The sequence below is a fragment of the Triticum urartu genome, chromosome 7 (genome assembly GCF_003073215.2).
Source record: "Triticum urartu cultivar G1812 chromosome 7, Tu2.1, whole genome shotgun sequence".
In the NCBI taxonomy this organism is placed as follows: Eukaryota; Viridiplantae; Streptophyta; class Magnoliopsida; order Poales; family Poaceae; genus Triticum; species Triticum urartu.
In genome coordinates, this window is record NC_053028.1 from 175,083,074 (window position 1) to 175,097,829 (window position 14,756).

At 41.3% G+C, this 14,756-nt stretch overlaps 2 protein-coding genes across 3 annotated transcripts; one reads left to right on the plus strand and one right to left on the minus strand.

Moving 5' to 3' along the window:
• Positions 1–3,545: 3,545 nt before the first annotated feature.
• On the plus strand, positions 3,546–7,571 carry LOC125523462. 2 transcript variants are annotated; one of them, XM_048688497.1, is made up of 7 exons: positions 3,546–3,733; positions 4,157–4,308; positions 5,186–5,305; positions 5,411–5,489; positions 6,180–6,266; positions 6,957–7,019; positions 7,164–7,571. In XM_048688497.1, the coding sequence occupies exons 2-7, from the start codon at positions 4,253–4,255 to the stop codon at positions 7,239–7,241; spliced, it is 483 nt and encodes a 160-aa protein (XP_048544454.1). In that variant the 5' UTR covers positions 3,546–3,733; positions 4,157–4,252; the 3' UTR covers positions 7,242–7,571. The 2 variants fall into 2 exon arrangements, with proteins under 2 accessions (XP_048544454.1, XP_048544453.1); XM_048688496.1 differs by lacking the exon at positions 4,157–4,308 and having other exon boundaries at positions 3,546–3,729; positions 5,183–5,305.
• Positions 7,572–8,684: 1,113 nt separating this feature from the next.
• On the minus strand, positions 8,685–14,540 carry LOC125521026 (FKBP12-interacting protein of 37 kDa-like). Its single transcript, XM_048686078.1, has 13 exons — positions 14,291–14,540; positions 14,111–14,172; positions 13,629–13,696; positions 13,483–13,519; positions 12,767–12,854; positions 12,622–12,686; positions 12,461–12,538; positions 12,267–12,314; positions 10,261–10,314; positions 9,586–9,747; positions 9,346–9,415; positions 9,109–9,164; positions 8,685–9,028 (listed from the first exon to the last, which is right to left on the minus strand). Exons 1-13 carry the CDS (start codon positions 14,385–14,387, stop codon positions 8,855–8,857), a joined length of 1,059 nt encoding a protein of 352 aa, XP_048542035.1. The 5' UTR covers positions 14,388–14,540; the 3' UTR covers positions 8,685–8,854.
• Positions 14,541–14,756: the final 216 nt, after the last annotated feature.

A 14,756-nucleotide genomic window follows, 5' to 3' on the forward strand; every position in this document is an offset into this window, starting at 1 on the left:
GCAGTTGTCCAGGCATGGCAACTGCAGTTGTCCAGGCATGACAACCCCAATGTCACATATGTTCCTTCTCCTAATTCACTATCCACAACTTCACTTCATGGACTCACCTGTGTACGACGTTGATGGCAGGTACATGGTTGCCGCCTGATGCCACGTGTTGCATGAAGGTCCTACATTTTTCCCATATAACTCATGAGTCTTTTGCCATCCTTGCAAGTTTAATTTCATGGCCACACCAGTATGTTTCTTTTTCGTATGTGTTACTTTGATTTGCCACATTAGCTACTTGAAGTTGATCGCCCGTACATTTGTCAGCGTTAGCGCCCTATGAACTTGCCATGGTATCCCCCTGAGTGTGGTTGGATCATAAGAACCTGCGAAAAATGACATTGTGGGACATAAGTAGAATGGCATCTTCCTCGTCACAAACATGGCAACTGTTCCTTTTTTAATCATGCATCGTACCGATACCCGCGTACTGCTCTAGTAGTGGCAGCAACGACCCTGCAGAAATGAGTTGATCGTACTCTGCTGCATCCCAAGGGGGCGTTTCCGGCCTTTGAGAAAACCAAGGATCAGTGCCGTCTTCATGATTCATTCTTCCCTTTTTTTCTGCCACTGTGTTTTCAGTCACTGCATGAACAAGAACGCATCAATAATCTGCAAAATGCATTCTTGTTGTTTGCACATAGAAGATAACACGACAATCTTATCACATTTCCTGCGTAGGCAACCAACACATCATGGCAAGTAGGACATGCACATTCATTCTCTTTTCTAAAATCTGGATGTCAGCTATCATTTTGAAGCGATGGCAACATCCAGTAAAATAGGATGGCAAGCAACAACATAACGTGGTGGCAACTAACGACAACGATAGGTGGCAACTAATGTTAGATACAAGTGGCAATTATTTTTCCTCCCTCCCTATGCCAAATTCCTCCTTTATCTCCCTATTTTTAGTGATTCCTACGCATCCTTCAGGACCAACTGCTCGCACCAAGCCAACCCAGAAGCTTAGCTCAACTCTAGTATAGAATATGGCAGATCTGACATATTCTGGTGGGCAAATGTGAATACACACAAAAACCATGGTGTGTTTGCCCAGACAGCGTGGATCTAGTTGCCATCTTCATGGGCAATCTGCAATTTCAAATTTCTGGACAAAAGAAGGCCAAGAAACAGAAGGAGATCGGAGATCCACCTATTTTAGATCGTCGTCTTGGGAGGGCGTGGTTGGGGCAGGGGGTGTTGGTTAGCGGTGGGGAGGCGCTAGGGATCTGATCTGGTTGCCATGGCAACCAGAGAAGGAAGGTGATGGAAGTAGGGGATCAAGAGGTAGGAGACGACGGCGCAGGTTGCACTGGGGATCAAAAGGAGGCCGGGGCGACAGGCGTGTTGGGTCGTGCGGGCAGCGCGGTCGTTTGCCCGAACGTGTGGGCAATTATGCCACACACCGGACGTGCGGGCTGTGGCTGCGTGCGCCCGGATGTGTGGGCGATTATGCCACACACCAGACGTGCGGGCTGTAGCTGCGCGCGTCCGAACGTGGTCGTGGGACGGAGTTGACTCCGTGTCACACAAGGCGTGCGGCACAACCACCCGATATGCCACACATGTGACAGTTATCAACGTCCTTCCATAAAAGGTACTCCCTCTGCTCCATATTAATTGACTCACACTAAATTTTCAGAGGAAGCCCGTGGTCTCTTCTATCTTTTTCAGCTGGAGTTAATTGTAGTCTTTTAGCATCTTGTTTTTCTTTTGACGTGTTTTAGCACCTTGTTTTGGCATGATTCCATATACTTGACCGCTCGCGTCGCTGCATTGCTCATTGCAGGGAGGTGCAGTTTCTCAAGCATGGACGCAAGCATGAGCTTGCCTGAAACAGGGGAGGAGCCCAATGGGCTGACCCCGATGCATAGGAATACGGGCTCAACAAAAAGATAGTGGTGATTATCATCTAAAAACGCCCTAGAAAACAGGTTGGAACCCTATTTTGGCGCCTTATGCGCCAAATACAATGTTATTTACAACTTGCAAGTGGGTCAGCCCATATAGTTCAAGTAGTTTTTTCAGAAGCCCCTCCAGTTTGGGAAGCTTCCCAAGAAGTTTTTCATGTGTTCTTTAGTTTTCTATTTTCTGGTTTCACCTAGTTTTTGTCTGGGTTTTTTCATTTATTTTTTGTTTTCCTTCTCTTTTCCTTTTTTGTCAAATGCATGATTTTTTTCAATTTATGTGAACTGTTTTCAATTTTTGAATTTTTTTAATTATGAACATTTTCAAATTCATGATTTTTGAAATCAAATTTTCCCTATATTTCATGTTTTTAAAATTTATTACCTTTTTCATATTTTTCCCTCAAAAATTGAACTGTTTCCAACAAACTATTATTTTTCTCAAATACATTAACTTTTTAAAAATCAGTGAACTTTTTTGAACTTCATGAATTTTTTAAAGTTTGCGATGTTTTAAATTCGTGATCATTTCTAAAAGTCAATGGTCAACATTGGCGTCAGCTTAGCGGTCAGCACTCAGTTTTGTGCCATCAATGGTCAATGCAAACGATTTGAGAAAATATGCACGAATGAGAGAGCTTTTTTTTTCTTAAGCGGACGGACGAGAGAGCTGAGCGAGGCGGACGAGGGAAGGAGTATTAATGGGCTTCGGCCCTTGTCAATCGCTAGTGGGCACCAGGAGCAAAATTTGGCCCTACAGGCCCCGGCCCAATTTCGTGCGCATGACCACTTGTCTCGTGGAGTGGCATCGGAGAGCAACTAACCAGGAGCGCTTGTTTACTTGTAATTTCGTTTTTGAAAGTCGAAACTCGAATAACGATGCTCATAGCATAGTCAAGTTTGCTCGTTCTTTAGGTCAGAGACGTCACGTGTGGCTTGGCCAACCCCATGATCCGAGATATATTCCACGTTCTGTGGCTTATGAATGAATAAACTTGGTTCCCCTCAAAAAAGAAAAAACCAGGAGCGCTTCTTCGGTTGTGCCCGTGCCTCTTGAAAATGAAAAAAAACACATTTTTAGCTTCTGCGAGAAGCACGGTTTCGCTTTCGTAAGAGGCATGATTCTGATTCCACGAGAGGCACGGTCATGCCTCTCAAAAAAGAAAAAAAATATGTTTTTATTTTTTTTCTTCTGTGAGAGGCACGGACGTGCCTTTTAGAAACAAAAAAAATGCGTTTTTTTCCTTTTGTGGGAGACACGACCGTGCCTCTCGGAAATGGCACAGCTTCCTGAAAGAGAAAAACCATGCTTCCGGTGTGGTTTTTTGTCCGGTTTTTTTTTAAAAAAAGTCTGTCAAAACCTATCGACATGAGATCTAGTTTTTAAGAATATCGACACGAGAAATTCAATGATAAAAATGATTCAAAATTTGGACGCACGGTTTAAGAAATAAAATGTTTTGAATAAACGAATCCACTTGTCGCAACTTGGTTGGAGCTACGCTAGAGCTGACCTGGGCCGTGGCCCGCACAGCTCTGGAGAAAAAAAAGATTAGATACCTAGGCCCAGCATTCACTGAGGCCCCAACCCCATGGCCCGGGAGCTGACGCCTCACGCCACACAGAGACGCAGCACTCGGCGACTCAGCTGCCGCCGCCCCCCGCCACGCCGCAACCGCAGGCCGCCGCGGCTCCGCCCACCGGCCAAGGGGGCTGCAGCACACAGCAGCACGGCGAGTCGGCGTCGACCAACCCACGACCCCACGCGGCCACAGGTACACGCAGCTACCACCGGCATCCAAACAACACCCAAATGAGCTCCTCCTTGAATCTGATCCTCTTGTCTCTCAAGCCTCAATCTCTCCAATTCCAGTGAATCACTACAAGCTGCACATATATTTTGTTTGAGGCATTCTCAGTTTCTCCCTAAATTTCAGTTAGGTCATCGTCTATTCATCTCATTACCAATATGCTAGCATAAACAATTCACTCAATTATTGTTTACAGTTTAGCTATGTGCAAGGACAGTCAAAATTGGAGTGCCTGACAGATTATCGTATAGTAAAGTTTGGTATAGCTTATTTTGTTTGTATCTGATCTCTTCATATTGTAACAAATAAGAGAAGTTATACTGATTAATGCCAGTGATCCAGAATTTGATATGTATATTATTATTTTTGTGTGTGTGTGTTCTTTAGCTTGGCCCCCAAGCAATTTATTTGTAGCTCCGCCACTGCTCAGAAGCCTGTGTTCCCGGCCACGCCTCGCCCACTCGCGCTGGGTGTGCCTCGGAGATGGCCGACGCGTCATTTTTCGATAGGATGGTTTCCCAGCTCCGGTCCACATCCAAGTGAGGAAAACCTCCACATACCTCAATCCTGCCTTTTAGTTTTGTTTCCATACATCTCGGTCTGTACATTTTTCAGCAGAACAGGTCGATTCCCCTTCAAATGATTTAGCCCTTTTTATTTTGGAAAATAGCACGCTTGCATAGACTGAGTACAGCGGAAGTGGCGCTATTTATCTCATTAATCCCGTTTTGGAACTGATACATAGTTTGTCTCTTTAGCCTTTTGCTAGCATGCCAAGTATTCCAGTACAACTGGTGATAGATGGTCTGCAGAAGAGTGCAAAACTAATAGTAAAATGTTAGTGCTCATGCATCTACATCTATTTAGATCATTGAAGAAAGTTGAACATGCCGTCTTAATCGTAGATGGTGGTTCGTGACTTCTTCAATTAGGCAAGATGGATTCTATAGTCACTTGTAGGCATTCTCTTAGTGTATAATTAATTTATTATTGACAAGACAGCTTTGGACTAATCCTGTTACTGAGATATAGAAAAGATATGACATATGTGGATAGAATATCTTCGGATATGTAGGGTATGTAATGCGATGTGTGCAACAAACTCATTACCTCCTTTGTATATCTATCTAATTCTATTTTTGTCTTCAGCATGAACGAATTTAACTAAATCTTCTCTTGAGACTTTATTCGCTAGTGCGTGCAAGCGGTTTTTGTTCATGAATACCATTGCTCTAAAGACGGTTATAAAACCTGTAGCTTGTTGCTTGCACTAACTCCGGAAGTCATTGTTTGCACACAGTCTGGCAGGCATTGTTCGCACTCTCACAGCTTAACAAATAGTAGAATTTAACTAATTTCCCGTTTATGGGTGTATCACTATTTTATTATGTTTGAATCATCTTGTTGGTATTGAAGGTACTACACTGGATATCCCAAGGATCTAGGTCCATCAAGAATCATACCGTTCACATCAGAGCGTCAGTTTGTGCAGCTATTACATGAAGGACGGCCTGTAGTTGTGGCCTTTACTATTAAGTATGTTAGGCTCATGTTTTTTGTTCAGAAACACAAGAATAGTTGAGTTGTACTATGTCAATAGCTTTGCACATGCTTACAACAGTAATGAAATTGCTTTTGTAGGTGCACTTATACACAACATCTTGACAAAGTACTGGAGGAAGCTGCTGCTACATTTTATCCTCATATAAAGTTTGTTCGGGTAAGCCAATACTCTTTTTACGCCCGCAAAAAATATGCCATGAAGTATTTTCCGGTCACCTATAAGATGATGAGTTATTTTTTGAAAACTTTAATGCACTCTGCTTTTCTATCTGTTCAAATTACCATGTCTAGCTATTATGGAACATTGTAAAGGTTGGTTTGCTGTCTCAACTGCATGTTAAAATTCAAAATCTTGAAGTTAGTCCTATCTGACACCTAATACAATACTACCTTTGGCGAATCTAATTCATCATGCACTATAAAGTTCACCTATTTCAGTTTTCTGTTGAGCTTCAGGCACATGTGTGGAAGCTCTTTGTTTTGCGAATGTATCTTCGATGATCTTTCCTAGGCTTTTCTTTCACCTGCTAGAGAAGCAGCTCTATGGGAAGCTTAGATGTGTGAATAGTTGTACTTCTATTATTTTGGCAATTTACAATTGTAGATATTATGATGTACAAAGATACGATCAATTAGTCACAAGATAGTTTAATTGCCTGCCTGTCAAATCAGACTGTCACTTTTGATTTCCTTTTCATTTGGATGCTTTATCTTGGGTGATGTCATGATACACTTGCTTAAAATTTGTGGCTTCTTGCTTCTCATCTATACAAACTGTGACTGCTGCCATCCGGTTTGCCTTTAGTCTCAAACTGATAGGAATTATTGTTTTGTTCTACGTTGTCAGGTGGAATGCCCAAAGTATCCTGGGTTTTGCCTCACGAGGCAAAAGACTGAGTACCCATTTCTTGAAGTATTTTACAACCCAGAACAGGTCATGATTGTTTACTTCACCTTGCATCGGTTAACACATGTTGCCACTTCTTTACTTCGAACTATGTGCCACCTACATTTTTGTCAACGATCTTGATTCTTGATCTTATTTATTTATTTTCTTAATTTTTGTGGCTAAAGCTGCTGCCTTGTGACCATGAGGTCACGGGTTCAAGTCCTGGAAACAGCCTCTTGCAGAAATGTAGGGAAAGGCTGCATATAATAGACCCAAAGTGGTCGAACCCTTCCCCGGACCAGAGAAGCACTAATCTTCTTTTGAGGGAGAATAAACTTAAGTTCTCAGGAAATGTGTGTTTTGTGGCTCCATCTAGAGATTCGTTGCATCCTTTGTCAGACCAGGAATTAGTGTTTTCATTTGCATCTCATTTCCGTATTGGAGAAGGTCCTGCTCTGCTAACTTGCTCATGTATGGTCAGTTTGTTCTTTGTTGACCGTGAATGGCGTCGGTACTGTTTGTAGTTATTATTTGCTTAGCTGTGTTTAATGTGTTCCCATTATTTCATGGCTAGGCATCGCATATTATTTGGTATAGAGCTCCACATCATTTCCCTAGAATGAATTTGGTTTCCATTTCTTTCTTCCTTATTTACTTGCTCGTCGTGTTATCTGCACCTACAGTACAGTTTATTGTCATTTTATCCTGGTAACATCATGATGTGTATTTTCTCAGGCTGCTAACCCAGGAAAGATCGTGGACCCGAGCATCACGAAATACTCCGCAAAAGTCCTACCTGTAAGCAATGCCCTGAAGCGTGCTTTCAAAATATTCATGCATGAGCCATTCATGCATTACTCACTTGTCAAGTCTAATGCTGTATAGAGGTCCGGTTCATGGTTTCCAGGTTGAGCTGATGTGATGCTATTTCCTTGTGTGCAGTTCAACTATGACCAGAGCGTGTATGGATTCCGGGAGTATTTTAAGAAGTATGGGTTCAAGTATTCCGAGACAAACTAGGTCTGTCATCATGAAGCCCTGCAGAGTTAGCCAGTCGGACTGGCATGATGAGGCCTAGTTATTAAATTTACTTTCAGCATGTACCAGCAGTGATGCTGTATATGTATCAGCACTCACTGCATATTGGCTCTGCTTTGGTGGTTGAAAATATGGCCAAGCTGTTAGCTAGGTTTCTGGTACGCTCAAGATTCTAGTAGAATTTCTGAATGTTGCATGTTGTTCTTTGTCGAATCTCTGAACTGCATTTTCAGACTCAGTATTAATAAAAGGACAACGCTAACGCCCACACGTGTGGTGGGAGCGAAACTCGCCCACACACCCTGTAGTACACAGACTGTGCCACGTCACTGTATGCATGCATGTGATAATCTTTTTGGATTTCCTGTTTATGTTTTATCTCTTAAATAAAAAATCCGATTGAAGATCCGTTTTCACCATTAAATCTCTAGATCTCATACCAACATATTTCGACAAAAAAAAATCGGCTAAAAGTTGCCATGTCTATTGCACATGAATTGCCATGGTGTTTACACTGAAGTTACCATGATATATTTTAACTATTTTCTTCTACATTTAAAAGTAATTTTTAACATTTATAAAATAGGAAAATAAAAAACTAGACTTGCCATGATACATACATTTAAAATTGCCATGGCTCATACAAAAAATATTTTTTATGGTCAAAGTACTGCAGTTGCCATCATCAAAATACTAAAATTGTTATGCTCTACAAACTGAAATTGCCACATGGTAACTTTAGTTTAAGCACCATGGCAACTATAGTGTAAACATCATGGCAACTTCTGGACAAAAAAAAATCATCGAAACATATCAACATGGGGTCTAGTTTTGAATATCTCATCGAGACGGATTTAATGGTGAAAAAGGATTTTTAATTCGACTTTTTAATTAGGAAATAAAACATTTTTAAGCCGACAACCAAAAAGATTCCGACTGATGTCATCTGTTCACATGTGACAAAATGAGTGGTAAAGAAGACGTGTGATCGATGTGCAATATGCCACACGTGTGGGCGTTAGTTTTTTCTTAATAAAATTCTGTGGCTCACCATCTCAAGTGCGTGCAGAAATTCTTCTACTCGCTCCGTCCAGAATTAGTTGATGCTCATCAAACGGATGTATCTAGATCAGAGTGGCAAACTATGTGTTTATTGCTGCGGAGTTTGCAAACTGTGCCAGAAGAAGGAACGTTGAATCAGAAAACCTGGTAAACTTTTCTTTTTTTCGAAACGAAAAAAAAAACTGGTAAACTTAGGCTGCGCTTTCTCAGTGTGGAACTGTACCGATCTGTACCCAAGCGGAACGGCAAACAGTCCCTTCAAAAAAGGTTCACGAATGCTGCTCATACTTGCACTGTTGCACAACCGCCTCGCCCTCTCCCTTTGCTGCCATCAGAATAAAGCTTCTACGAACATGCAATGCAGATCAAGAATAAACGGGATAACTTACAACTTGTGATACACGAGCGTTCCATCAAGCATACAGATGAAATTCTCAGGTAACCAAGTAGCAATGTGGAAAAACTGTTGCAGCCATCAACGCGTTACATTACATCAGAGGCATAAACCGAGCAGCAGAAAACAGTTGGCACCCTTAGGACTCTGCTTTTATCGGCTGCGGATCAGAAGAAGCGTTCATATCATTTGCAGCTTCCTCTCTTTCTTCGACGACCGCGTCGTCTTCAGTTGCCTCTTTTTGGGAAAGCATCTCCTTTAACCTTGCCAGCTCCACATCTTTAGCCTCTAACTCCTCTTGCAGTATGGAAACCTAAGGAAGAGTTGGCAGTAAAAGGGTTAGAGGATAAAATAAGCAAGCAATTTAGTAGCAACAGGAGTGACGAATCCTACCATTTCATTTGACCTCTCGACGTCATTTGTTAGGCCATCCATGTGTTTGTACAGCCCTGACAACGCAATGAAAAGGTTAAGTACCTCCATGTTAGCATACTATCCATTAACAAGGAGCAGAGCAATTTCTGTTCTAAATGACCTACAAATGTCCACCAGCTTTAACAATTTTTATAACAAACACACATATTGGTTATTTGTCACTCCTTTCACTTGGATATATAGCTCAACACGTACCATCAAACTGATTCCTGAGCTCATTGTTCTGGGTCTTCAGAACTGCAATTTTCATTCCAAGTTCATGGATCTGTACCAAAGATACTTCATAAGAACGCATTCTGCCAAATATAATAAGGCGACAAATTTCTCTTCTAGTATGTTGGTTGTTCAAAGAATGACCAATGATTCTTTTCCTCCAAAGGCAGAGAAAACCATAGAAAATGTATATAAACGGCTTATGTCTGTTGGCAGACTTACTTTTCCTTCAGAAGCCATTGCCCCAATCTCTTCATTTTCCTCTTGCAATGTTCTACACTTGGCCATTAGCATCTTCCCATGTTTGCTGGATGGGGTAAAATTGACAGCGGCAACATTTTCCTGCAGTTCTTTTATCTTTTTCTCTTTCTCTTCAGCCAGATTCTGGACAAAAATGGGCAATACCATTTGTTAGCCACTCGGTGTCAAGCTATGTAAGGTTCAGCCTTCCTAAGATAATAGAAAACACATCTTTTTATTTCCACACTTGAGGCATTATCAGCAATTCAGCATGGCTAGTAATATGCTTGAATCATCCATCTATCATGTTCCCATATAATACATTTGCGAGTTACAATTTATTCCGTAAATATTCCATTATTTTCATAATACATTCTTTGTGATAGTAAAACTGCTGGGCTTTGTGCCTTTCATACTTGTATAAGGGGACCATAGCCATTAGTTTAAGTCTTTAAGATAAGACAAGCAAATACTGTCTCATTACATATTTGACTAATTATTACAAAAGATGGTGCAGAAAGGCATCAGAAAGACAGAAACCTGCTATAAAAGGTTCTCTTAGACTTTACAATGTCAGGCTTTCAGTTTTAAAACATGCTGGCACAAACAACTCTTATAATTCAACATGAATTGTATGATTGAAGGAGAATTGCTGACCTTTAAGCGTGTAAATTCCTCGTGAATTGCTGGATCAAGCAATAATCGTCTTGTCTGTTGAAGCAAACAGAAAAAAGGGATGTAAATAAGCTATTTAGTGTGATAACATAGGGTTTAGGAATTATTAACTCCAGCTACTACAGCTTCTCAGGGAGCTTAAGGCCACATTATCAAAATGTAGTAGTACTGTCCCAATTTGTCCCGTGAAATTCATGTCTAGTTCCTGCAGCCCAAACAGCACCTAAGCCTGTTCCTATACCAAGAGCCCAGTCCATTAGCTTCTCTAAGAAGCTAGCGTTTGAAAGAAGTTAATCCTGTCATGCAGGGAGTCCAAACAAAAGGGTAGTATCATAGACAATTAGACATGACGTGAATGAGAAGATATTTAAACGGAACATAAGGTATTTCCACTCAATGTTAAAGAAAATATAGATGATAGCTAGATTAGATGATACGGTACCATCTTCAGTATTCGGAGAATCTCACATTCATTATTCCATTCCACAAAGTTCATCTTGTTGTTTAAGTGGAACAGTTAATCCTGTAATCATAGTTGCAGTGCAGCTCATGACTCATTTTATTGGAATTCAGAAACGATACATAACAGAAAATTTCGTACGGTGAACCTTGCAATGTTTTTTTTTTGGACTGTAGGCCTTAGGATGTCTGTTCACTACAGAATCTGGTGTTGACCACCTACAGATAATCCTTCAAATTAGCGAGGATGCAGTTTAATAATCATAGCACATAACCTTGTTTTAATACTCCCTCCGATCCAAATTACTTGTCGCTCAAATGGATGTATCTAGCACTGAAATACGTCTAAATACACCCATTTAAGTGACAGGTAATATGGATCGGAGGGAGTATAAGATGCAATATAGAGACCGTAGAGGCATAGACCACTGGATCTCTAAAAGGTGATATCTTGTATGTAAAATCACGAACAAACTGCCCTCTGCTAGACCATAGAGAAGAACATGACTAAGATACACCCTACCACGTCTCGTAGGAGACCCAAACCTCGCATACGGGTGGACCGAGTCGGGTGAGTAGGCTGGATTGCTAAGTTCTACCTCCGTTTGATCCTCTACCGGCTCTAGTGGTCATATAAAGGAACACAAGCGGGTTCCCACATCCCCGGATATGATTAATGCATGGAAGCTAAGGAATTGGGTCATTCTTCAGCCCAAGATGCAAGCATTTGGGTTTACTTCAATTAATATGAACCTATACAGTAGGTACCCCACTAAATATGGTAGCTTACTAAATATATTACTTGCTTGCAACCTCCTCTGCCTTGTACTCCCTCCGTTCCTAAATATAAGTCTTTGTAGAGATTCACTATAAACCACATACGGATGTATATAGATGCATTTTAGAGTGTAGATTCACTCATTTTGCTCCGTATGTAGTCCATAGTGAAATCTCTACAAAGACCTATATTTAGGAACGGAGGGAGTATATATTTGTTCAAGCTACTCTCATTCGTATACATGGGTCAGTACAATTGGTATAGATAAAGGTCAACTAGTGCAGATCATGGAGGCCACTATGTCAAAGGGAACAAAGGTGAGCACACAGAAGAAAGAGCATGGACGCCTTTTGACAAGAAGCAGAGTTTGTGAGTTTTCCAGATAATATGACGGTATAGTTTACATGTACTGCTGTCACTTTGCCTGATAAAGTAGTCTACATAGCTGGAGCAGTACTGGTACCAAGTCCAGATTTGATTGAAATGAATCCAATACTAATTATGGTTTACCAAATTGAAGTAATAATAACTATAACTCTACAGTAAGGTGTGCACAGAACAACAATGGTCAAGTCCAAAATAAGCCATTTTAGCAACTAAGTATTCTTTTACAGTTTACATTCTGCAGTAGATTTAATCTAAACAAATGAACAGAACCCCTGTACAAGCAACTTTTGATAAACACTAATAAGTTCAAATACATGATAAATTGGCAAGCGTAAAACAAATAGCATAAGTAACACTATTTTACCTGCATTGATGGTGGCCTCAATTGTGTTTTCAAGTCCCTAACTGCAGACTGCAAATTCATACAAAAAAATTAACAAACAATCAATACAAACTAGAAGGACGCTAAAAATTGATCAATTGAAAATAACTAAGTATTGGTCAGATTTATCCATATTGAGATGTTTCTCCTCGTCGTAGGAGGCTCCCGGAGGGTACCTTCAATTCCGCAATCTCTTGTTCTCGTTTTGCAAATGTTACAATAAAAGCAGCTTCTCTTTTCTTCGCTTTCTCCAGCTGAGTATACAATTAAGGAACAATCAAACCGAAGCAAAGCATGACTATCGTATCAGTTTTACGAGTATGACACAACAACCAACCTGCTCCTTCAGTGACTCCTCTGACGACTTCAGGTTATTGAGATAAGTAACCACCGAAACAGGCTCTGCGTTTCAAATAAATAAATAAATATTCTTTACACAGTTATTACCAGAAATAGGATGGACTTCGATTTAACTTGCAAACCTGGATTGGTTCCTGCAGGTACAGCAGGAATGTTCTGAAATGCTGAATGCCACTTCTGGATTTCTGATTTAGCAGCTTCCAGTTCCACCTGTGAATTATAAATGCAGCGTTTCAGAAATTCCAGCATTATGGATCATATATGTTAAGCTATGTAGAGGTAACACTGGAACGAAATGCAAACATTGGTGTAAAAAACTGCATGCATGGTTACTGAAACTACATCTCCATATTTAGTGACAGACATTAATCATTCTATTATAGAGAAATTGTCTGCTCCGTGGGTGTACTTTTAGTTGTGACTTGCCTTTCTGTTTCTCAGATGTCTAAATTTTAAGTAAAGTTCAGGTATGTTAAGCTTTATTAGTTTACACATTTTCATATGATTAAGTAGTCGAATGTTCACAGTTGCACTATAGACTGAAAGAACCCTTCAAGGCTATTATGAAACAATGGAAGTCTGTGAGGCTTGGGTTTTGCCAATAATAATTCACTGAACAAAGAACATATACCGAAAACACAGTACATACTATCCCAGAATGATTGCTTGCCAATTACAGTTAAACTGCTCATACAACTAATGGAGTGCACAGTTATTTTATACCAGAATGAGGCATAACAGGGTACTTCAATTACACCAACACAACATAAATTGAGCTCAATAAAACTGTACTCAACTAGCAAATGATAACATTGAAGAACAGTGACTAACTACACACCTGGTTTGATTCAAGATTCTCTTTGCAGGTCTGCAAACTTCAAAAGGGCAAGAGGAGTTAGTGTCATTGTTACAATTAACAATAGAACAACAGTTATTTGGTAAAAACAGCAATAGATCAAAAGTTAGATAAGAAATATAATATACCTTTCCCGGAGAGACAGAATCATTCCCGTGGCAGCACCTGGTGCACTTTCCTCCACCTTTGTCTTTCCCTGCACACAAACTTGCTGTCTTAAATGAGAGATTCTTGTTCCATGAAATTGTCAAAACTTAAAGGACTATTAGGTAGGCAAGAAAGCATATGTTTAATTTTCTTACTGCATCTTTCCATTACCATGTGAAACAGCCACAGTATCTACTCCCTCCGTTCCAAAATAGATGACTCAAAGTTAGTACAAAGTTGGGTCATCTATTTTGAAACGGAGGGAGTACTATCTAATGCATCTGACCATAAATTCGAGACAGAGAGAACTTCACCAAGACCAACGTGCTAAGCATTTTTCCATGCTGTATGTATCATTGCAATCCTAATGGCAATCGTAATTTAGAATGCTTCCAGTGGCAGAAGGAAAAAAAACGTACTGATACTTTGTACCAGGTTGAAAGAGGAAACCTAGAAGAATTACCTTCTTGGAAGCGAAGACATCGTCTTCGTCGTCATCCAGATCGCCGAACTGCCTCTTCTCGCCTGCATAGAAGCAGCAGCAGCAGCAAAAGCGCCGTATGAACCAGGTGAGCTTCCGAGAAGCCGAAGCTCGAGCATGAGTGAAAGCAGAGGCGGAGGAGGAGGGACTGAAGGAGGGCACCGGAACGGGCGGGTGCGGCGTTGCGAGAGGGCGAGGCGTTGAAGTCGCGGCCGAAGGTGTCGTCTTCGTCTAGGCGGGGGGAAGGTGGGTCCGCCATGGCCTTCGCTGGCGTCGTGCGGACAGCGGGATGCACTGCCGTTCCGGCCGCCGAGGAAGTGGTGCTGCGGCGGCGAGGGTTTGGGCGCTGGCGCCAGCGGGATGGGGCCGGTCTGAGGAGGGGGCTCTGTTTGTGGGCCTCTGCGGGGAACGGGCAGCGACGAGACACGAGACTGCGCCACGGCCTTTTTTTGACGGGCTGTGCCACGGCCCTTTTCTCTAGCGCGTATCTTTTGTTTCCGCGGCCTCTTTAAACACAAGACGAGAGCAAACATTTGAATACTTTATTATTTTCACAAGTAAATCATTCTCCTGCACAAACAACAGACTGCGCGTGTTTTGAGGAAGCAACTAGTTAACGAGCGCTCCT

Excerpts from the sequence above, each read along its gene's own strand:
- LOC125521026 (XM_048686078.1), bottom strand. The coding sequence starts at position 14,387 with ATGGCGGACCCACCTTCCCCCCGCCTAGACGAAGACGACACCTTCGGC. Across the intron at positions 9,748-10,260 it reads AGGAATTTACACGCTTAAAG|AATCTGGCTGAAGAGAAAGA; the intron begins GTCAGCAATTCT and ends ATTTTTGTCCAG. Across the intron at positions 9,416-9,585 it reads CAATGGCTTCTGAAGGAAAA|ATCCATGAACTTGGAATGAA; the intron begins GTAAGTCTGCCA and ends TCTTTGGTACAG.
- LOC125523462 (XM_048688496.1), top strand. The coding sequence starts at position 3,551 with ATGGCCCGGGAGCTGACGCCTCACGCCACACAGAGACGCAGCACTCGG. Across the intron at positions 5,490-6,179 it reads CTCATATAAAGTTTGTTCGG|GTGGAATGCCCAAAGTATCC; the intron begins GTAAGCCAATAC and ends CTACGTTGTCAG. Across the intron at positions 7,020-7,163 it reads ACTCCGCAAAAGTCCTACCT|TTCAACTATGACCAGAGCGT; the intron begins GTAAGCAATGCC and ends CCTTGTGTGCAG.